Source organism: Sinohyriopsis cumingii, chromosome 14 (assembly GCF_028554795.1).
Source record: "Sinohyriopsis cumingii isolate HCF-2022 chromosome 14, ASM2855479v2, whole genome shotgun sequence".
Taxonomy (NCBI): Eukaryota; Metazoa; Mollusca; class Bivalvia; order Unionida; family Unionidae; genus Sinohyriopsis; species Sinohyriopsis cumingii.
This window is the reverse complement of record NC_142974.1, coordinates 86,374,082-86,399,165: the sequence shown is the minus strand read 5'-3', so window position 1 is coordinate 86,399,165 and position 25,084 is coordinate 86,374,082. Positions and strand designations below refer to the sequence as shown.

The window sequence follows — 25,084 nt, the reverse complement described above, 5'->3', positions numbered from 1 at the left end:
GCTAAATGAAGCTGATAAGTGTTTCCGACACACACACAGAATACCGGATCCAACATTGTATAGAAGGGTTATACAGGCCATTCAAGGACATTTGCCGTCACTGGTGGAATATCATTCGACATTGGTATGATACGTATCTCTCTTCTGTAGCTCTCTTTACTTTTGACTGCTGCCCCGTGGCTCTCTAAATCTATTCCGCCTTTCTCATTCGTCTCCATGTACTGTATCCTAATTAATGTTGTATCTGTTTATAATTTACACATATGTATATCCATTTGGTCAGTCGTTCACATATCTTTTTGTTACCTCCGTGTGTTTGTCTTTTATTTGTATGTATGTATGTATGTATGTATATATATATATATATATATATATATATATATATATATATATGTGTGTGTGTGTGTGTGTGTGTGTGTGTGTGTGTGATTATTGTATTAGAAACATTTGTAACAATCATTTAGAGAGAGAGAGAGTATGCCTGCTTATTTTGTAAGCCAATCATGCTACGTGTATGTGTGTGTAACAAGCAATGATCGGCTCTAATGTGCCGTTCTATGCAAATGGTACTTGACATAAATTTGCTTACAAGTGAAATAAGTATAAGCAGCAAATACGTTGAATGCAAACATACAGAAGTAAACTAAATGCACAAATGTGATACGTGAATAATCTAATGGTCAAGATTAACTGTACCAAATTGTCGAATTTTCGAATGATTAATTTCTTTAAACGTTATACATTGCCAGTTCAATGAGTCATACAAACTCCTTTAACGGATTAGAGGTTCTCTTAAATAAACTTCTAAGTCTTTCAATGATACTTCTCATTAAATGATGCATGGCCATGCGAATAATATCGTTTGGAATCATAAATAATATCAAGATGATTTATTTTGCGGTTATTTGTACCTTTAATTTTAAAATATAAATACAACGAAGAAATATGTTGTTTGGAAAATAAACATACTTCTTGTTTGGATATAGATCATTGGTACCCATATGAAGAGAGTTAAATTACATATTCGTCGTTTAGCTTCTGCAAAAATTAGTTTATATGATACATCAAAGAGATCATTTGTATGTGTTGTGTCGTCAACCCGAGTTCAGTATTACCCAGTGAAGAGAGGTTTGCTTATTTACATCCTAGGCTCACTTGTTTAAATGGGGTACATCTTTTACTGGTCGACAAATAGGTACGGTTGTCGCTGTATAAAAGAAACAAAGGAGAACGAAAGCTGTAAAGTTGAAAGAAAATTAGAGCAAATTACTACACAAGTTCTTTGCTGGATTCAAGGTAAGTATATCAGTAAGTGAATTATTTTATAATTGTTTCTATAATGTCTCGCATGTTAATCAAGTAATACTGAATATTTCATTGCAAAATGTATTATTTCGCAAACGATTTAGAATAGAAAATGTATGAGTGACATTTAACAGGAAATACCCGGGCGAAATCCGAACCCTTTTCTGGAAGAACAAGAGCTGCTCTATATGGCTCTATCAGCATTAAAACAGTGCCAGACGTTAAGTTGCAATTTTTCCTAAGAATCGTACACCGACAAGAATTTGAGACAAACATAAATGATTTAGACAAATTCTCTCTATTCCGATCTTAAGCAAATCTGTCTCATCAGTTGTGTAGTGATAGGCATTTTTGAGTAATCGGTGATGTCCAACAAAATGTTTCCTTGAATAACTTCTTTTATTACAATGAATCATTTAAAAACATACCACATATGTCGATTATTCTGAATCTGCACAGTACATTTATGAGAAACATTATGAAATTAAGAACGGAAAAACAGTGTTACATGCTGTGAAGAAAACCGTAGGACATTTATATTAAATCAGTTATGATTCTGCATTAGAATATCTAATTTGTTCAAAACTTTATATAGTATCATACGAAACGAGCAAACTGATAATATGATAATTATAAACGAATTTCTTGCATTAAAATATTCCGATTTCCACCTGTCGATATGACCATTTCGATTCAATCCATAACCATAGAGTCCCAACACACTGAATGTACACAAAATAATAGTATGCAGCATTATATGACCTGCACCAGGAAAGAACTTTTAAATCTTCAAAACAGGGCTTGAAATTTGAAGATCACTTAATTTCGCTGTAAAACAGATTTGGGGCAACAATTTGCCATTTCTGAGTGCAAATTACTAACCAGATATCGACCATAGGGATGAAAATGTTGCATAAAAGAAAAGTACTTGAAGAAGTGTTTAACACGTTCTGCTCTCAAAACAACACACGCAGCTTCAACCAAATAAAAATCATAGTAAAAATTAAACTAATTTAAGTTCTTAGAAGGCTCTGCTACTGCCTGCGGCACTCCAAAGAACACCTGTCAGATTCAGACACTATGTTGTTGCGTATAACTCGGCTTCATTAGGTGTTTAATATATATATATACATACATACATACATATATATATATATATATATATATATATATATATATATATATATATATATATATAAACTGCACGTACGTCTGCACGTATGTATATTGGTAGGTATTTAGTTATTTCTATTATTTCTCTATTTACAGATGCTTGTTCTTTTGGCGGCGTGCATATTGGCAAATAACTGCTTTGTCAAAGTAAGTCCGTAAATAATTATATCATTAATTAACAACAGCTCGTTTGAATATTAATTAGTCAAGGGAACCAGATAATTAAGTGTAATGAACATAGAATTATAATAATTTAGGAAAGTGCATGTTTCAAAGCTTAGATCACTGAGTTAAACTTAATTAAAATACCACATTTAATGGTAAAGGAATCTTCAGTACGCGTACATTTCATAGCCAGTAACTTATCATGTTTCCTATATTTCCTAATGAATAACGTTTCTGATGTTCAGTATTCGATATGTTACTATTACATTCATTTTACTGCATAACTCGTCAAACTTTCGTATCGCACAATTGCATATGAAATAGTTAAGATTTAAAAATAAATAGTATTGTAGTATGTAGTCTGATATAAATCAATATTTGTGTCCCCAGTTATTCTGACCAAAATGTACAATACATGAAAACAAAATCTTAACAGACATTGTACCATACTCTGTGTTTGAAAAGGGGGGGGGGGAGGGTAGAAGAATCGAACAGAAAAATATATGTAACATAAATTAATCGTCGTGACAAGTTTTGGTGCCAAACTTATTTACCTCCCTGTGAAACTGTTTAAGGACAACACCACTATTTTCAGTAATGGGCAGGAATGTTTGGCAATTTAACATATTTAACAAGGACTTTCATGGTGGTCCGTAACTACCCGTGATCGCTTGATTGCTGGATTGACCAGTGTGAGTGGTAGCCAAGTATGCTAGTGACGGAGTGTTTTATGGAACTTAATACATGTAATCTTTTTGTTGTGAGGTTTGTTTTACGCAGTGTTTTGGGAGTGTAAAGATATTTCGTATGATATATGTCCCATGAATTCATTATTTTACTATTTGAGTACAGTACTTCATTTGTTCACTATTTGCATTTTACTGTTTGGGTAAAACACATCATTCTTATCGTCGAGTGATAAATTATCTTTTGTGCTTGCACTGTGTAAAGTCATTTGCTTGCGTTCACATTTGTGACATTATTAGGTTCGTCCGGATTCTGTCAGTTAGTCCAATATTTCGATCTTACACACGCACGCCTTAATTATAATTATTTTTCCATTGAACTCGTCTAGCAACAAACATTGTTTTTGTATCACCATCAAAGGTGTTCTGTTCTAAATCCGAAATCCAATCTGGCTATCGTGTTACAACATGTACAGTTGATTGACATAATGTCATAATTTCGTCAGCTAATATCATACATTAAATACAAACGATTCTTTTAGATGGTTAATGTTTACAATCGATCTTCGGGTTTTGTCGCTTCCAAATATTACTCGCAAACAAGCCCGTGTGAAACAAAGAACAATTATATAATACCATTCTACTTTTACGCCATTTACCAATACTCTTTAAAGAAATGATAAGCACAATTACTTTATTAAAATAGAAGGTAATGTAATTTCGGTAACAATTCTTAATTTTTTTATTGTTAAAGATTAGCACTATCGTTTGGCGCGTTCGACCAATTATTTGTCTTGAAAATGGTTTTGTGGATAAATGGTATTTTGTATGAAGTATCGTAATAAACATTTATTACCTATACACACGGTCCGAGTGAGCATGACGAGTGTGCCTATTTTAAGATGTGTTAAGTACTGCACCTTATTTGTATCACTTTTGTCTTTACCAAACATATACTTCAACAAATAAATGAATATACAATATAGCAACAATAACTGAAAAAATAGCATGTAATATTAATAGTATTACAGCAGAGAACGATCAGTTTATCCCATTCCGATTATCAGAAATCTAAACTTCAATGTTAGATTTCAAATTAGGAGACAGCCTTACGCTTTTGTGTCAAAGACAAACCTGTTCACTACTTCATCAGAAGATGTTACTAACATAGTTAAATATTATGTCCAGACGGAGAAACCACAGGAACTACTTGAAATGAAACAGGCAAGCACTTACATGGCTAGAAGTAGCAACGTTGGTATGATATGCCCAGACCGAAAATGGTCCTGCCCAGGGAATGAAACATGCTGTTCTCATTCGGAAAGCTGGAGATGTTGCCCATACCCTGGTGTAAGTTCTCGTAACCCTAGTGAAGCTGTTTCTACAATTAATAAGGACGGGTTCGATAACCTATTCTAAGTTTAAGTTTACACCATTGTATGTCCTTTCGTCGGTCTGTTGGTTCGTATGTATGTATGTATGTATGTATGTATCTATGTATGTATCTATGTATGTATGTGTAAATGCATTTACGTAGGCAACATCATCGTTGAAATGCATCCCAAACAGTAATTACCAATGACACCACTACACACCATCACCATTATTCACTTTTCTTTTGATCGGGTTTCATGCCCTACAAAAATATTGTGATTACTATAAAAGCCTCAGATTACAAGTGTAGAAACTGACGTACTAAATAATGTATTTGTACTAAAATGTACAAACTGTAAACGGTGTAGACTACTACTACGAATATTAAATCTACAACACAGCACATGTCAACAAATAACACTGCACCAACATCATATTTAAAACCATTCCCATGATCTCATCCACGGTATCATTGTCATCCTACTGCTACTAATACTATTACTATCGACTTGTCTTCTCACTTCTACTTTCAGGGAACCTGCTGCGCCGATGGGTTACGATGCTGCCCCAGCGGTCAATTATGTGTTCACAACTATTGGTGCATATCATAGGTTTTCTTAACTGAAACAAAATTATAAGGAATTTAATAATAAACATATGGACTCAAAATTTCCATCATCGCAATTGCATTTGCCATGTTTCTTTCTTCCGAAAAATGCCTACCAAACGTTTGGTATCTACCCAAAACAAATTCAATTTTTCATAAAATATGAAAGTATCTAAAACATAAATATCAAGAAATGTAATGATGCGTAGCATGTGACAAAAGTTTAATAATAATAATAATAATAATAACAACGTTAATAATAATTCAGTATTTGAAGTGTCAATAAATCCTACCATTTCTGACTCAATGTTCTCAGTGTTGTTTGTCATTTATAAATAAATATTCTTTGCGAATATGTACTTTGAAACACTAGATCGAACAGTTGCACCCGAATCAAGGCAAATAAACCATGACGATTTAATCATAATGATTACGTTTGATAAATTATTGTAACAAGCATGAGATCACACTAACGAACCAATCAACAATACAAAAATTGCATAAATATAACCCCCACCCACAAAACACAACAAAAATACCCAATCTCCCAAAACAACACTAGCGTGCATTTGGTTTAAGTCTATATATCCCCATTTCAAAGGACTTCTCTGTAATAGTTGTTGTCAACTGAAGGGTTCTTAAACGCGCGAATAACACAACAAAATGTATTTCAATCAGCTAACAACCACTCGGACTTCCCACTTGCATAACCTTACTTGCCTCGCGTTCGTGTTTTCACACCATTCTCAGCAAAACTAATTATTCCTCAAATTCCTAAACTATTATCCCTTATTATATTCGAAGCATCCCTTATGTTAAGAAATTAGGGAGGATTCGTTAAATGCATATAATCAGCGCTACCATGAAATTTCGTTAATACTGTACATTATGACGTCACTCCTTTTATGTTCTTATTATTCGCCCAGTATTGTTAACTGCTATTGCTACTAATACTGCTCCTGCTATTACTAATAAGATACCAACCGCTTATATTAAAATTACGATCCCCTACTACTGATGTGTTCGTCCTAACGTTGCTACAAATACTGCTACTGCTACTGCAACTGATATTATTGTTACCGCTGCTACTATTGCCGCAGTTACTGCCAGCATTAGGATTAAGATAACCCACCATAACCATGGCCATGTCAGCATTAACTCCATTATATATATCCATGGCCATGTCAGCATTAACTCCATTACTACTGCATGGCCATGTCAGGATTAACTCCATTACATATATCCATGGCCATGTCAGCATTAACTCCATTATATATATCCATGGCCATGTCACCATTAACTCCATTGCATATATCCATGGCCATGTCAGCATTAACTCCATTACATATATCCATGGCCATGTCAGCATTAACTCCATTATATATATATATCCATGGCCATGTCACCATTAACTCCATTATATATATCCATCGCCATGTCACCATTAACCCCATTACATATATATATGGCCATGTCAGCATTAACTCCATTACAACTGCATGGCCATGTCAGCATTAACTCCATTAAAACTGTATGGCAATGTTAGCATTAACTCCATTACATATATCCATGGCCATGTCAGCATTAACTCCATTACATATATCCATGGCCATGTCAGCATTAACTCCATTACAACTGCTTGGCCATGTCACCATTAACTCCATTACAACTGCATGGCCATGTCAGCATTAACTCCATTACACCTGCATTGCCAAGTCAGCATTAGCTCCATTACAACTGCATGTCCATGTCAGCATTAGCTCCATTACAACTGCATGGCCATGTCAGCATTAACTCCGTCACAACTGCATGGCCATATTAACATTAACTCCATTACAACTGCATGGCCATGTCAGCATTAGCTCCATTACAACTGCATGGCCACGTCAGCATTAGCTCCATTATAACTGCATGGTCATGTCAGCATTAACTCCATTACAACTGCATGGCAATGTCAGCATTAACTCCGTTACAGCTGCATGGCCATATTAACATTAACTCCATTACAACTGCACGGCCATGTCAGCATTAGCTCCATTACAACTGTATGGCCATGTCAGCATTAACTCCATTACAACTGCATGGCCATGTCAGCATTAGCTCCATTACAACTGCATGGCCACGTCAGCATTAACTTCATTACAACTGCAAGGCCATGTCAGCATTAACTCCATTGCAACTGCACGGCCATATCAGCATTAACTCCATTACAGCTGTATGGCCATGTCAGCATTAGCTTCATTACAACTGCATGGCCATGTCAGCATTAGCCCCATTACAAAAGCTTGGCCATGTCATCATTAACTCCATTACAATTGCTTTGCCATGTCAGCATTAACTCCATTACAATTGCTTGGCCATGTCAGCATTAACTCCATTACAACTGCATGGCCATGTCAGTATTAACTCCATTACAACTGCTTGGCCATGTCAGCATTAACTCCATTACAATTGAATGGCCATGTCAGTATTAACTTCATTACAACTGCATGGCCATGTCAGCATTAACTCCATTACATATATTTATGGCCATGTCAGCATTAACTCCATTAAAATTGCATGGCCGTGTCAGCATTAGCTCCATTACAACTGCTTGGCCTTATCAGCGTTAACTCCATTACAACTGCATGGCCATGTCAGCATTAACTTCATTACAACTTTATGGCCATGTCAGCATTAAATTCATTACAACTGCATGGCCATGTCAGCATTAGCTCCATTACAACAGCTTGGCCATATCAGCATTAACTCCATTACAACTGCAGACACACCAATTAATTCCTAAACGCTGGGTATCGCCAGCCAATTTGCATCACGATCACGATACGCATGATACATTCTGTCGATACGATACTTGTCACAAAAGTGAAAAAAAAGTACAACTTAGTCTATCGATTGTATCACTGCACAAATTAATTACAGAATGTGATACATTCCCAGTACAAAAGGTCAACTACAATTATATTTGTATCTGAATTTCTGCCTTACCTTCACAGTGTTAACTAACCGCTGAATTAGAGACATTAAAATAATGTTAAATCACGTTTATAGAGTATTCTGCAAATATACGCTTCATAGTAAATGAGGAGGGTGTTACAGATATATATTGTTCTTATTATACATTGAAGTATGTGTACTTTACAGCTAGCAGTTGTTCATGTCTGTCTGTCTGTCTGTATGTGTTTGTGTGTGTGTGTGCTCGCGCGTTTGTAAATTGTGCAAAACTTTCTGAATACAAACCAACATACCGATATGACTCGAAACCGGAACGTACATATTGTGCAATATTGGCAGAAATGGACTGTTTCGACAATATTACGTAACTAAAACCTTCAAAGAAGTGAATCTGAGCATGCTACCGTTTGTCGGTATTTGTTCCCATTATGCCATACTCGAAAATGCACACGTCGCAGTCATCTCAATACATTCAAAACTGTGTGTATATCAGTCGGAAACATATTCGTTTTAACACCGTAATCTTCTCATTGTCAGCTCGCTGCCTTCTTGTTCAAATTGCTACCGAATTATTTATTAAAGATGACATTGAGACAATCTAACAAGATTCAAGTCAGACATGTTAGCATGGACAAATATGAACACCTGCGTATGTCTGGGTTGAGGGTCATGGTTCCCCTATTTACAAGGACTCATTATAACAGCTGTTGTCATATCAAATGCTTCTAAATGGATATATACCACAACTTCTTCTCCTTTAATCAAATAATGACCACGCCTTCACGACAACCATATTATTGCTTCATATTAGTATGACCCATCAGTAACTTCACCGCATTCGAACGAGACACGACTCAAAGAAATATTCCTTGTCTCAGGTTACTAAATACGTATCCGTAAAAATATTCATGTTTTTGTTTGTTAAGTAAGTAGTGAAGATCCAATTTACGAAACTATTCCTTACTTCGATAAAGACGTGAACAGTGTACATTGTTACGTCCAGGCTAAGTGCATTGTTTGAAAAATATCTTCTATACACCTACTCTCAATAATCAAACAAATAAAATCTAGCAAAGGTTGTAACCAGAAACATAAACATCAAGGTCATATACCCTAGGTTTATTACAATGGATAGCCTACTGTTGATAATGGACTGGAGCCGAATTAAATAATGAATGAGTGAAAACTGAATTGATACGATGTATGCATATATTCTTCAGAAAAATTGATGACAGGCAATACACTTTAGCCACTGAAATCTTAATGTTCAGTTTATATCTGATTTCACGTGAACTGCTGCGTTTTTAAAAACGAATATATCACAACATATCAACATTTGAAATGTAGTTCAGTATGGTGAGAGTAGAAAGTGCCATACCAAATATAGTCTAGTCTTAAGCAGTCTTCTAATATTTAATTCGTGTTTAAGAAATTGTAACAACGGTGATATAATTTTTTGGCAGCAGTTTCTTTCTATATTATGTTTATTACCACTGCTATTACAAATTAGTATCAGCATCACCGTCGTTGTTGTCGTCATCATCATCATCATCGTCGTCGTCGTTATTATCATCATCACCATCATCATCACTATAATCATCATCAGTGTTGAATAGAAGCATAACAATGAATTGTCTGTAATCATGCTAATATCAATAGTAACCATTCCTGTCATAAATGTTGCGCTGTCAGACTTAAATATAAGTTGAACATACGCTAAGTGAAAAGCATTTATTTGTTTATAAACGGTACCTGTCATATATAAATGTTTCTCTTAAATCTTAAATGCTCAAGGAAACACAGCAAAAATAAATTTAATCTAAATCCGTATATGAATATTGTTGATTCAAAGCTAAATTGGCAAACAATTCTCAATCTGTCTTTTTTTTTTTAAAATTGTGGCTTTTACTTATTCACTTTATTCTGCTTAATTAATACTTTTTGTATATTTTCCCAATTGCCTTTGGGCTCCAAGTGGCTCGTCATGAGCATGATTAATATGCTGCTATGTTATAAATCCGGTAAGGTTTCGTTATATCGGGCTTGAAATTTCGTACTGTCGTAAAGGTTTTAACACCGTGCAAGTTGAGTACCCAGTAGGATTTACTCATTTAGATGACACATATATAGATATCCTCCACATTTAGCAACTAAACAACAAGTATGATTTTTCTTTATCTCTGGACTTATGAATCATTGGTAAAAGTTAACTCAAACCGACTGAAGGATGAGAGAGAGAGATTGAGAGAGAGAGAGAGAGAGAGAGAGAGAGAGAGAGAGTTTATGGTGGGTGATACTGTTTCTAAAACATAATAATGACTTACAACATGTGTAAATATATTAAATTATTTTACTTACCTCTTGTCATTTCGTCATTTCCTTAGTTTCTATTCCAGATTAGCTTTCTGTGCGCCTGAACGTGAATAGCTCAGCGTTCATGTAAATGACATAGCTAACCAAGTGTTTATAGACGGCCTAGTCCTCTACTTTCATTATTAAAGGCATATCTAATGTTTAAAGCAAACGTGTGTATCATATTGATTTAGTCATCGTGAAGACAAATATAAACTAAAATGAAAAAAATCAACTTTTCAATATGCTGATTGTGAATAGCCGTAAAGGACATATAACTACATTGTTTAACGGATAAACATGGGGAAGTGATGAGTTTAAAATATATATGTGGGTATGTGTGTTTATCTATCTCTGTTATATATATATATATATATATATATATATATATATATATATATATATATATATATATATATATATATATATATATATATCTGTGTGTGTGTCTGATTGTTTGTTTATCCATATATATGTATGTGTTTGTTTATCAGTAGACTTTTACCTACAAATATTTGTTATTATTAAATATATTTTGCTAATGTATTGACTTGTATTAATTTTGTTTGTAATTTGTTGTCAAGACAGGATAGGATAGCTTAATTAGGCGATGGAATATCTATTTTAATGTTGCACTATGGTCAGTTTCCATGTAGCTGCATTCAAGCCCACGACGTTGATATCTGAATATTTACAAGCAAAATAGTCTCGTTGAGGCTATATTTGGTCACAATGTCAAACCTAATGACACAACTACCAAATTCACACATTTAGGATCATATTGGCCTGTGTGAGGCTGGTATGGTCCACGTCACTTGAAATATCACTAAATAATGACTAATATATAAGGAATGTTTTGTTACTGTACTTAAGCTTCTTGTCACCCTATCCGATCTTTGAAATATATGCAGCTAACTTGATAATTTTAAATATATGCCTTCATTATGAAACATAACATTATGCTATATTAGCTTGAATTGCTAATTCGTGCTTATTCAGCCAGCCTCCAAAGTATATTGTCATGTATCTCTTCTTCTGTGTTTATATTTATTTGGTCTCTCTCTCTCTCTCTCTCTCTCTCTCTCTCTCTCTCTCTCTGCGGTGAGTTTGAGATATTTAAAGATTTAAATATAAAGTGTTTGGTAGGACTTTCGGTGATTCAGAAATATTGAAATAGTCGTTAGTTGGATATGATATGGTTGTTGTTTTTGTTGTTTAATGTTTAGGCCCACTTTTCTGGACATGATAGTCTATACATGGCGGCCAGTACAAAGGGTGATGGAAGTTGGCGGGAAAGTCAACAGACGAATGGAAACTAGTGGCAAACTGTCGCATATACCTACACTGGCCGATCCTGAGACTCGAACCCACGCGATCACAGGTGAGATAGCGGAGACCGTTAAAGCGAAATAAAGATCGCACTTAGATTATGAGCGATGATATCACTGCCCGTTTGTCACATATGAACGACCCCAAAATTAAAAGAAGCGACAGGAATTTATATTGGACTGTCAATGTTTTGTTTTCATGCGCCAGGTTTTCAGACATATATGCGAGAGTAGTCTTTAAAGTTCGTAAATATTCTTAAGCCAGTGGTGTTTGCCGCACAGGCGATGCTGTGAGAACACTAGTCATTAGTGCGCATCTTTCCGAATGCATAAACACCGCTTGCTTTGATCGGGCCAGCATGGTTTGAGTTCTAGTGACTATAGATCATAAAACAGACCATAATAAAAACCGATATAAGTTTATTAAGAGTGGCAACATGCGCAACAAATCAGAGACAATACTGACTCATACATGTACTTGATCTAAGTAACAATTAAATGCAGCATACATTTGTTGCTAACAGACCATTAAACAAGTTTCATCAATCATCTGACTAGAAATATAGTTGCCTAGGTGATGACAACACGATCCAAACAGATGAAATATCACCAATTTAATGAATCTTATTTGTAATCTTACTAATCTGAGGCATTGATGATGTAGTTTCTACAATTTTGTCAACTCCTGTCAAAACTATGACATATTGGCTGGTAACAATCTTATTATGATGGTATGTAGTCTACAAACTGGTAACAACCCATGCATGATAATCTCGTCTACACATCTCGATCCGCTCATCGTACGAGTTTTCCTAGAGTTTGAAGTTATAAAATTTATATTTTTTGTTCATCAAACTTGGACCAGAAATGTTGCATCCGCAGTAATGATTGCTTGACAAGAAAAGATCTTTCTCAATATCAAACTTACATGTACATATTTCATATTTGATGAAATGCAGACCAGCAAAATACATTCCCTCGAGTGATAACACGTACAGACAATACGATGCATTATCATCTAATTTTAATGTCTGGATGTTTCTGATTATTTATTTAACTACAATCTTAAGGAGAAAAGACTAGTTTTTATATTCCATCTTCGAGCTAATTCGATAAAAAATGTGGGCTTCAGTATTGTAACAAGCTCACATCATTAAAATATATTTATTACAAATTTATTGAAGATCTGCATGATGCATGGATGTATCCTTAATTTGACCTACATTAGTTCTTGGCTAGGTTGGTTTTAAATAGCAACGCACTACTGACAATCTCTTCCTGTGTACATATAAGTTCAGAGTTTGTTCCAACGTCGAATATAAACAGATGAATGTTGGCGTTTTAATATGACTCAAATAATCTATCACAAGTTTACCTTATTATTGTGCATGGATCTTGCACATTAATGAGATCACCCGAAATATATACTGTATTCAATATATATTTAGAAAGGTGCACACATAAAAACAAAACAACGCAATCGTGATTCTCGGGATAGTTCCATTTTGGAAAACAATCATCAATTTTCAATGAGGCATTTCTTGGATTCCGTGGAATTCTAGACACTTATTCGTTAACATCACGTCATCCGTAAACTGAAACTACAACATATCAGATGGAAATAAAAAAAGCAAATAAAGGAAAGATTCAAAATTTTAGATTCAGTCAGATAAAATAAGACAGATGAAAAGCAGTGATATAACAATTAGAGCAGATATTTAAAATATATTTATACAAGAATAATGGAGTAAAGATGATTGCCTTGACATTTGGAGCCAGAGAAGTATGCTTGTGTAAAAATTCGAGGTTCCCTGCGGTCGCGGACAGAATAAATCAGTTGCAGAAAATATAGTTTAGACGGATAACCTTTACGTCACGAAATATTCGATCCTCTTTAAATATAAGTCAGTCCTTAAAACCCCTATTCGGTATTGTGTTTGGAAATGTAGCAAATTTCGTAAGGTAAAATAATTTCCAAAATTATGTTCATACCTATTTTTTTAAATTATCAATATTCTTTATTTGTGTAGATTGTGAATTCTTGCCTAGTAGTTAGGCCAAACAACTAGGATGACCGATGTAAGGAATGATATTGATTATTATATAACACTATCGACACCAGCATCACTTGCATATTTCAACATTCTTTTCACGTCAAGCCAGTATAAGGCCAACCATGATGACCGATAGTAACAACATAGATTCAGGTATTACAATTATAAAATAGTCCTAGCTTGATCGAGTTGTTTCATAATGAATTCAGTGAAAGTGTGAGTCCCACCGTCATGGCTATTTGTCTTATCCATATATAGGTAACAACATAATGTATTGGTATGTTTATAAGCAACCAAATCCCTAGCTAATTGCTCCTTTATTTATCCATTCTTTCATCATTTTCGTCTCTAATATATCAACGATGACCTGGCACAGATTGGATGGTAGTATGTATCACCGTTAGTAGTGAATGGGGATAGATTAGCGTCAATGGGAATTAGCATTAAAAGCACCCCTGGGAACGATTAGCGTCAAGGGAAATTTAACATGGAGAAAAATCGTGGGTCAGATTAGCGTCAAGGGAAATTAACATGGAGAAAAATCGTGGGACGGTTTAGCGTCAAAGGAATTTAAACAGGGTGGGACTTTATAGCGTCAAGGGAAATTGAACATGGGATTTTTTTTTAAAAAATTTTTTTAAAAAAGGGTAGGCAATTGAAAGGCTATCTCTTTTCGAGAAATATGGCTGGCCCTGAAAAGGGCCTTTGGGTTTATGTTAATATTAATATTAACATAGATGGCATCTGTCACATCTTCTTCTTCTTCTTCTTAAACTCCTTCTAACTGCCGGTCCATACACAAGTACCCTCTTGAGACATCCTTGTCTTTCTATGTAAACTCTCCTCATCCATTGACTAGTATCTGTCCTATCAACAACAGTCCACTTGGACCTGACATACATGAGCATGTCCGTCCTAAACATCATGGAAGACACAAGCGTAGAAGATTGCACATCGGTCCACATCTTGAAGCGACGAGAACAAGTGAATCAATGCACTGAACTGCGCTTATTTATAGGTAGAGGTAGGATTGAAACGGATTGAGTTCATTCACCAATCCAAACACGCGTTACAAAATTCAGTCAGCCCGCATCCAATCCGAAGAGATTAGTCTGTGACGTCAGTTGGTCTATATAGATTCGCTAGCGCTTGTGTGCAGTCAATCTATGCGACAGTGATTCAACATGATGGAAATTCAGAAAACGATCCATTGGGGTGCACCAGCAGGGGAGACCACCCAAGGGAACCCGGACTTACTTTCAGAAGAGGTACATTGGGATTTTGTGGATTTTCTTACCTCGCAAGAATTTGTTCCGGAACCTTCGTCTCATTCTTCATTACCGCAAGTGGAGAATTTTAGACAGAGACAGAAAGAAGAATTGGAGAAATTTATGCAACGACAAAAGGAAGCGGAACAAGCTTTTCTCCTACAGCAACAGCAACAGCAACAAGAAGAGGTAAGAAAAAAACAACAGCAACAACAGCAAGAAGAAGTAGCAGCAAAGAAACAAGAGGGTGAAAGTCAAACGGCTACGGTACTGTTGGACATTTTAGCGGAGTTAAGAAGTCTGAAACAAATGTATCAGACTTCTTTATCACGACCGAAGAGAATACGACCTTCCCGAGCTAAACACGCCAACCCTGTGACTAAGCCTATCGTACCACCCTTAGTGATTTCAACCCAATCATCAGAAGTAGGCCTTGGCCGTGGCAAAGGCTTAAGGCAGTTAAAGTTGATTGGTTAAACTCACTCCTACACCATAAAGAAAAAAGGCCCTTTTAAGGGCCACCCACATTTCTCGAAAAGAAATACAATTTCAATTTGCCAATAACTCAAAAAAAACCCACCCATTTTACCCTTATAGTACGTGTCTGTGTATGAGTGCGTGAGTGTAGCTTCTTATTTTAAAATCACAACTCAAAGACACTTACCTTGTATCATTCATGTATTCTTTTATCCATAGTTACAATCCAATTCACAATTCACAACACTTTAATTAAAAGTTCATTGACTTCTTCTGTTTCCTTGTTTAGTGTCTCTGTTTTTTGAATTTTTTCACCGTCACACTCTTTTCCTCTTCTTCCTCCTCGCTTTCTTCCCTTCTTCTTTTTTTCTCCTGTTTCTTTTTCTTCACCTGTCTTCTTTCTTCCTCAGAAGAATCCCTCTCTTCCTCTGAAGAATCCCTCTCTTCCTCTGAAGAATCCCTCTCTTCTTCTGATTCCTCTTGTTTCTTTTTTGGGCAATCTGGAGACCAATGTCCTTTTTCTTTACAATAATAACAGGTATCTTTACTTTTGTCTTTTTTAGCCCCTGTTTTCTTTCTTTTTTGACGGTCTGGACACTCTGAAGACCAATGCCCTTTCTTCTGACAGATATAGCAAGTATCTTCACTTTTATCTCGAAAGGAAGGAGAGTAGTCCGTCGGCTGGTCTGAAGAAAATTTTCTAATGACCCCTCGCAAAGCTCTGATGAAACGTTCCATCTGGGTAGTCTCTTCCATCGTTGTGCTCGGCTTGAGAGTGAAATGAATAGTGAAAGGACAAGACACACACCCTTTTTATATACGCTGGTTTGCCATGACTATAAATTAGTCTATGGTGTTTGAACTTGAGTCATTTGACGTTTTTCACTCAAGATGAAAAGATCCGATTCATTTGAGAAGAAAGAAGAAGAAAGTAAGAGGCAGAAACGTGATCTATCGCCTCGTACCAGGGCTGAAATCTTGGCACAAATTCATGCCAGTGATTTTGAAGAGGACATGAGTGAACCAGAATTTGAAACCTCTAAACCAAGTTCACCACCCTTAGTCAATCCTGAAAAATACTATTCCATTCGAGAGACGGAAAAGCGCTCCTCTAGAAAATTTAGAACCACGGCTTACACCTACACGGTGAAGTTTAAAGATTTCAAGTCCGACGTACCATTGGAGAAAGCAGAAGGGTTTATCACAGAGATGTGGGATTCTTTGCTCACCGCACTCAAGCGACAATGTCAAGCCAAAGAAGACGATCGCTTGACACTATCCATAGATCACGACGGTTTGAAATCCCCTGTTTGGATCGAGTTTAGCAGACCCGCAGAACTAACCCCTTCCAAAGTCATGGACAAGATTCAACACGTACAACAATCTAATGACCAGTTTGACATCACCGATGGTAAAGCCACACTGAAAATGGCCCACGTCTCTCCTCCTCAAGGGACCGGACAACGCAATAAGGTGTTATTGGTGAACGACATTCGCAACACCAAAAAGAGTCTCGTCCGAATTAACAACACTCAAGACCAGATGTGTTTAGCCCGTGCCGTCGTGGTGGGACGAACCTATGCCAACAAGAACGACACGGTAGAATGGAAAAGAACCTGGAAAACTATTCAACAATCCGACCGAACCAAACAACGAAATGAAGCAGAACTCCTGTTACAACAAGCCGGACTGTCCAAAGACACACCCTGTGGCATTCCTGAGATGCAAAAATTGCAAGATGCCCTAGCTCCACGCTACACCTTGAAAGTGCACCCTCAAGAAATGCGTGGAACTCTGTTGTTTCGAGGCCAAGATTTTAAGGACGGAAAATACATTCATGTCTATTATCACGATGAACATTTCGATACCATTACCAGTATCACTGGATTCCTGGGATACGGTTATTATTGTGAGAAATGTGACTATGGTTATAACAATCGAGAGCAACACAAACATTGCGGATGGAAATGCTCAGGATGTTTGGCCTCTCCACCCTGTCTGAGCGAAGGACCAGTGCCTTGTTCAACTTGTCTGCGCACGTTTGTCAGCCCTACCTGTTACCAACAACACTTGAAAACACAAGGTTCACAGCAGAAATGCGCTTGTCAACTGCTGAGATTGTGCCCTGCGTGTAGACAAGGCATACGTACCAATAGTACTAAGGCACACATATGTTCAGGATAGAAAAAATGTCACATTTGTCACCACATCGTGGACTTGGAACACCAATGCTACGTGCAAAAATACCAACCCCCACCAGAGAAAGAGGACGGTCACAAGAAGAAAGGCAATTTCATCTTTTTCGATTTCGAATGCATGCAAGAGACTGGCATTCACATTCCTAATTTCTGCGTGGCTCATCGAGCGTGCGAGAAGTGCATTCAAGAACCTATCTTCAGTCATTGCCCTCACTGCAGCAAGATTCCTGGAGGACGTGAAAAAATCTTTCGGGGACCGAACACGTTAGCCGATTTTGCCCGATGGGTCTTAGACCCCATCGACAAGACGTGGAGCCAAGAGGACATCGAACGTTACGGAGATTGTCATCGTCATGCCACGGTGATGGCTCACAATTTCTCCGGATACGATGGACAGTTTCTTTTGAGATACTATACGGAACAAGGCACCGAGCGTCCTAAAGTGACTTTGAACGGAGCCAAAATCATTTTCATGCAAGTGGGACAAGTACAGTTTAAAGATTCGATGAGCTATTTGGCCATGCGTTTGAGCCGAATGCCTAAAACGTTTGGAATGACAGAAATGGCTAAAGGGTACTTTCCACACTTTTTCAATACGGAAGCCAATCAACACGCCGTTCTACCCCATTTGCCTGATGCTCACGATTACGATCCCGACAACAAGCGTACCGAACAACGAGAAGCTTTCTACGCTTGGTACCAGGCTCACGCCTCGGACCCTTTCGACTTTCAGGAAGAAATGCTAAAGTATTGTCGTTCCGACGTGGACATTTTACGACGTTGCTGTGGAAAATTTCGAGAACTGTTCATGGAACACGGAGGGGTCGATCCTTTGAAAGAAGCTTGTACCATTGCCAAAGCGTATTCCTTAGTGTACCGCCAACGATTCATGCCTGAAAACACCGTGGCTGTCATCAGTCCTCAAACGACCCACTTTGTCAAACGTCAATACTCGGTCAAGCCCTACGCTGGTTACATTACACTGGTCAACAGTGAAATCATTACTGACTTGAAAAGGCCCTAATCTGTAGTATTTTGGTGTGCCGAACACGAATATAACCGTGAAAAATTTGTATTGGCTCTCGTTTTGAAGATATTCATATACCTCATTTTCTATGTTTCACTGTGTAAATTTCTCCAGTAGGACTGCAGCAACATCCGGAATAATGATGTAACATTGCATAATACCATCATGCTCACATCATCCACAGTTGATTGCATCATTTTCTGATGCAATGCAATACTAATGCCATGCGGCTGCTGAAGTAAGTTGACGTCAGCAGTGTACTATACATGTGTAGGCCTATTATACTAATGCCAGGCGGCTGCTGAAGCTGACGTAAGCAGTGTACTATATAAAGCCCAATCAGATAGGTTCAGCATTTAAAATATTTTAGACGTTGTGCGAGACAGTTCAAGCTACTGTTACATAAAACTTATTATTTTATCCATTTACGTACAATAAAGAACAGTAATGCCTCGAAAGTGTGTTAATACCGCGGACAATTTTTGCTATATTTGTGGGGAAGTGACATTTGCCAACCAGAAGAAAAGTATCAATTCTCAAGTGAAGAAGGCATATCATCTTTACTTCGGATGCAAGGTTGGTGACCAAGACAAGCCTTGGGCTCCGCATACATGCTGTGCTACATGTACAACACAGCTTTCACAGTGGTTGAATTGCAAAAGGTCATCAATGCCGTTTGCAGTCCCAATGGTGTGGAGAGAGCCAAGCAACCACCTAAATGACTGTTACTTCTGCTTGGTTCCTCCTCTTTCCGGCGGAATAACGAAGCAAAAGAAGTCGAGAATAGTCTACCCAAACATTCCGTCTGCATTGAGACCAGTTCCACATGGTGAGGGACTTCCTATTCCAGAACCTCCAGCAGAATATTCTCTTGATTCATCTGACGAAGACACAGGTGAGTCGACCTGTTCTTCTCCTGGTCCATCAGCATGCAGTGATCCAGATTTTCACTGTGGTGCATCATCAACCCCACACAGAATAACACAGGAAGAACTAAATGACCTGATTCGTGATTTGGACTTATCAAAGAACAAGGCAGAATTGCTAGGATCAAGACTCCAACAATGGAATCTTCTAGAAGAAGATGTCACAATTACTGCATATCGAAAGCGCCACCAGCAATTGGAGCCTTTCTTCAGAAAGGAAAGTAATCTGATATTCTGTTCCGATATTGAGGGCTTTAAAAATCACTCATGACCCACAAGAATGGAGACTATTTGTGGACTCTTCGAAACTGAGTCTCAAGGCTGTGCTTTTGCACAATGGAAACATTCTTCCATCTATTCCAGTAGCGTATGCTGTCCACATGAAAGAGACATACGATAACTTAAGGCAGCTACTGAATTCCATTGAGTATAACAAGTACAGCTGGCACCTCTGTGGTGATTTGAAGGCAGTTGCCCTTTTAATGGGACTGCAGCAAGGATATACAAAATACATGTGTTTCTTATGCGAGTGGGATAGCCGAGCAAGGGAAATGCACTACATGAGGAAGGAATGGACTCACAGGCAGAATGTAGCCATTGGAGAGAAGAATATCCAACACCCAGCTCTGGTTGAGGCTCAGAAAATCTTGCTACCACCCCTTCACATCAAACTAGGTTTGATGAAGAACTTCGTGAAAGCCATTGACCGGACTTTGCCAGCATTCCGATACCTGCATGAAAAATTCCCTCGACTCAGCGAAGCAAAGATTAAAGAGGGAGTTTTTGTGGGTCCTCAGATTCGAGAGCTTTTCAAAGATGACCGGTTCAACAACTTGCTGGAAGGTGACGCGAAACAAGCATGGAATGCTTTTCGCCTAGTTTCTACAAACTTCCTCGGAAATGTTAGGGCAGAAAACTATAAGGAACTAGTAGAAGACATGTTGATGAAGTATAAGAAATTTGGCTGCAATATGTCTCTAAAGATTCACTTCCTTCATTCCCATTTGGATTTCTTTCCTAGCAACTGTGGTATTGTTAGTGATGAACACGGCGAACGTTTTCATCAAGATATCGCAACAATGGAACAAAGATACCAGGGAAAATGGTCCACTACAATGCTGGCTGACTACTGCTAGACACTCCTCAGAGATGCTCCCGAACAGCTGTACAAGAGACAGGCGAAGAAATCTAAGATGTAGTCAATGACTTGATTTTTTATAGGTAGGCTATTACAGTTGACCTTTTACTATTGGAATGCATTTCGTTATGTAAACATTAATTTCTTGCAGATTACAAAAAAACTAGAGCCAATTTTGCAATTTGACTGTCATATTCGTGTTCAGCACATAAAAATTGATAAGAATTGACTAATTTTATTTCAGTAACATGACTTTTGTAAAAATTTGTTGTCCAGTGTTACTTGTGCGACAAGGAAGACAAATGGATTCAGCATGCCCGCAACGGAGGAGGCGAAAAGACCATCGGAACGTATTCGGTCGATGGCTGGGACTTAGAAAACCCCAAGATCGTGTACGAGTTTAACGGTTGCTTATTTCATGGATGTCCCGTCTGTTACCCTGACCGTGACACTAAAAATCAGTTTTTACAACGAACCATGGAAGACTTGTGCCAGGACACTTGTCAGCGGCGCCTAAAGTTAGAACAGCAAGGATACCAAGTGGTGGAAATGTGGGAACACGAGTACGATCACCGTATGAAAACCGATCCCGAATTTAAACGCCTCGTGGAAAGTTACCAGTTCATGGACCCGTTGAACCCGAGGGATAGTTTGTACGGAGGAAGGACCAATGCCACCTGTTTGCTGTACGAAGCCGACGAAGATAAAGGAGAAGAAATGAAATACTTGGACGTGTGTTCGCTGTATCCCTACGTGTGCAAATATTGTCGCTTTCCCGTAGGGCACCCGCAATTGCTGACGCAACACATCGACCTGAAAAACATTCGACAATACGAAGGCTTGATCAAGTGCAAAGTTTTGCCTCCCACGAACCTATACCATCCCGTCTTACCTCACCATTGTCAAGGCAAACTGATGTTTCCCTTGTGCCGTACTTGTGCCGAAACGTGCAACCAGGACCAACCTTGCCATCACAGCCAGGAAGAACGTGCCTTGACGGGAACCTGGGTCAGCGTGGAATTGTTCAAAGCTCTGGACATGGGATACTAACTGTTATAAGTGTACGAAATTTGCCACTTTCCCAAGACACAACAGTACCACAAGGGTGACCCTACTCAGAAAGGCATTTTCGCCGACTACGTGGATGCTTTTTTGAAACTGAAACAAGAAGCCAGCGGCTATCCTTCCTGGTGTCACACTCCCGAAGACCAAATACAATTCAAAGAGAAATACTATGCACAAGAAGGCATCTCTTTAGACCACATCGAGAAAAACGAAGGCAGGCGATCGTTTGCCAAAGTGATGTTAAATTGCTTGTGGGGTAAAATGGCACAACGGCCGTGTTTACCCAAGACGGAATATTTGACAGAACCTTCCCGCTACTTCCAGATGATTCACGACAAAACCAAATACATGAAACACGTGGACGTCGTTCGAGAGGATTTGATCTTGGTCAATTACGAAGGAGATCTGGACTTTGTACAAGACGACCCTTTTGGAAATGTCATCATTGCGGCTTACGTGACAGCTCATGCTCGCTTAAAATTGTACGAAGCTTTAGAACTGTTAGAAGAACGCGTCCTATACTTTGACACGGACAGTTGCATTTACATCCATCACCCGAGTCAACATCACCCTGACATCGAAGGAGACCGTTTAGGAGCCTGGACAGACGAGCATCCCGACGACAAGATTCTAAGTTTCGTCAGTGGCGGCCCCAAAAATTACGGCTACGAATACCGGGACAAACAAGGAGAAGTGCACACGACGTGCAAAGTGAAAGGACTGACTCTGAATCATCGTACCAGTCGAGTGGTCAACTTTGGGGTATTGAAAGAAGCCTTGCAATCGGGAGAGGATGGAAACTTTAAAGTGACCACCTATCAACCGAACAAGATTGTACGTTTACCCACTCACCACATCGTCAGTCGACCCTTGGAAAAAGTCTATCAAATTGTATACCAGAAGCGAGTGCGACTTCCCAATCACTTTACGTTGCCGTACGGTCACGTCGGTATTGGTCTGTATATAAAAAGGAACCCTAGGCAAGATCGATAGTTCATTGTTCATTGAAGTAACTTACCATGTCGTTGACGAAGAAGAAACCAGATTGGTTTGGCTTGGACCCAAGAGGTGGCCCAGTATGTACGAGAGTTATTCAAGGAAAAAAGTTACTTTTCAACCCCCTTAGTGACGGTGCCAGAAGAACCCGTCACCCAGGACGGGACTGTCGTGGACAGGCCTGAAAGACCCTTTCGGGAGGACACTTGTGTGACCTTACCCCCTACTATAGAACTGGTTAGAACTTTACCCAAGACATGTTGTACAGACACTTGTGTTTATTCCACGTTCATGGTTATCATGTGCCTTTTATTCTCGTACTTAAGCCTTTGGCTTTTATGTATTTTTGTCTTTCGTATTCATGTTTGAAACATTCAATAAACGTGTTCTGAAAAAGTATATAAACTCTTGTCTTGTTTGTTTTCGTGTCACAAGTGACATTTCTCACACAATGGCTACCTCTGCTGTCTCTGCTCCCTCTTCCTCTACTGTCAAAGTCATCGACGAACACTTAGATCGTGCTAGTTGGGAGGCTTTGTATCTTCGCCATCCCTTTAACATGCTCATTGCTGGACCTAGCGGTTCAGGCAAAACCGAATTCGTCAAACGTTTGATCGAACATAAACATCATTTGATCGATCGGCCAACTCAACGGATCGTGTGGTGTTACAAAGAGTGGCAATCGGCGTACAGCCTCTTGCGAGAAAGTCAAGGCGATTCCATCGTGTTTGTGGAAGGCATTCCTAAAGAAGACGACGGTATCGTTTCTGACTCCCGTCAAACCCATTTGGTCATTTTCGACGACATGTTAGGAGAAGACGAAGAAGAAATTAAACTGTGGTTTACGCGCAAAGGGCATCACCGTAATGCCAGTGTCGTTTACATCACCCAAAATTTGTTTCAACAAAGTAAATCCCATCGCACCATCAGTCTCAATGCGCATTACGTGGTCTTGTTTAAAAGCCCTCGAGATAAATCGCAAGTGCAAGTCTTAGCCAAACAGTTAGGAACGCCTTGGCTAACTCAGGCGTACGACGATGCCACTCAAACGCCACACGCCTATTTACTCGTCGATTTGAAACCTACGACTCCCGAGGATTTGCGATTTCGTACCCACTTGTTTCACCACTGGTGCCAAGACGGAGGGCCTGTCCTGTACACGTCTCCGTCCTCGACTTCATTTCACTCCCCATAAAAAAATCTATAAAAACCTCAGACCCTTTTCGTCTGTCTCACACAGTGTGAACATGACGTCCCTTCAGTCGCATCTTCCCGTCAAATTGATTCGTGCCTTGTATGGCATCAGTCGAGAAAAAAATCCACAAACACGAGCTCGTGTCTTAGAAGCTAGTCTCAAAGAAGTCTTACGATGGTTCACGGTGACGGCACGTCAACTACTCCAAGGAATCATTCAGATTCCTCATCAAACCAAACGCTTTTTCGATCGAAACAAAGTCGCTTTGGTCCAACTGGCCGATCCCCGCATCGACACTCAAACCAAAAAACAAATCATTTTGAAACCTGGAGGGAGCGGTACTCTAGGATGGGTCATCATTCGCTCTCTCTTAAGATGGGATCCTAATGCCCCCAAAGTTATCCCCAAGACAAAAGTCCAACGAAGCCCCAAGAAGAAAAAGACCAGGTCCCCAAGGAGAACTTCTCCAGTGGCAGGACCCTCCTCTGACCAGACACCACCACCCCGGAAAAAGAAAAGAAGCCCCCAGAAAAAGGAACAGAGAAAAAGTCCCCAGAAAAAAAAAAGTCCACAGAAGAAAACTAGTCGCAAGAGAGGCACTTCGGCCAGGACCCAACCTTACACTCGCAAACCACGATCTGCCACGGCAGTGACTGCGTCTCCGGCATCCTCACGTTTGTCCACTTCTCCGTTGATGACACCAGGAACTGAAGTGTACTTGGAGACGTTGATCACACCAAGAACTTCTCCGTTGATGACTCCCAAAAGAACTTCCCAAGTGGCAGGACCTTCCAA

General features: G+C 38.6%; 1 protein-coding gene across 2 annotated transcripts; it reads left to right on the top strand.

The window, feature by feature from the left end:
• On the top strand, positions 1-5,612 carry LOC149784308 (progranulin-like). 2 transcript variants are annotated; one of them, XM_089932342.1, is made up of 5 exons: positions 1-124; positions 1,196-1,296; positions 2,575-2,625; positions 4,518-4,679; positions 5,237-5,612. In XM_089932342.1, exons 3-5 carry the CDS (start codon positions 2,575-2,577, stop codon positions 5,312-5,314), a joined length of 291 nt encoding a protein of 96 aa, XP_089788468.1. In that variant the 5' UTR covers positions 1-124; positions 1,196-1,296; the 3' UTR covers positions 5,315-5,612. The 2 variants fall into 2 exon arrangements, with proteins under 2 accessions (XP_089788468.1, XP_089788467.1); XM_089932341.1 differs by having other exon boundaries at positions 36-124; positions 1,150-1,296.
• Positions 5,613-25,084: the final 19,472 nt, after the last annotated feature.

What these genes read in the sequence shown, in the direction of transcription:
- LOC149784308 (XM_089932342.1), top strand. Translation starts at nt 2,575, where the DNA reads ATGCTTGTTCTTTTGGCGGCGTGCATATTGGCAAATAACTGCTTTGTC. An exon ending in CAAATAACTGCTTTGTCAAA is followed by an intron (nt 2,626 to 4,517) that starts GTAAGTCCGTAA and finishes TATTATGTCCAG; the next exon opens with ACGGAGAAACCACAGGAACT. An exon ending in GATGTTGCCCATACCCTGGT is followed by an intron (nt 4,680 to 5,236) that starts GTAAGTTCTCGT and finishes TTCTACTTTCAG; the next exon opens with GGAACCTGCTGCGCCGATGG.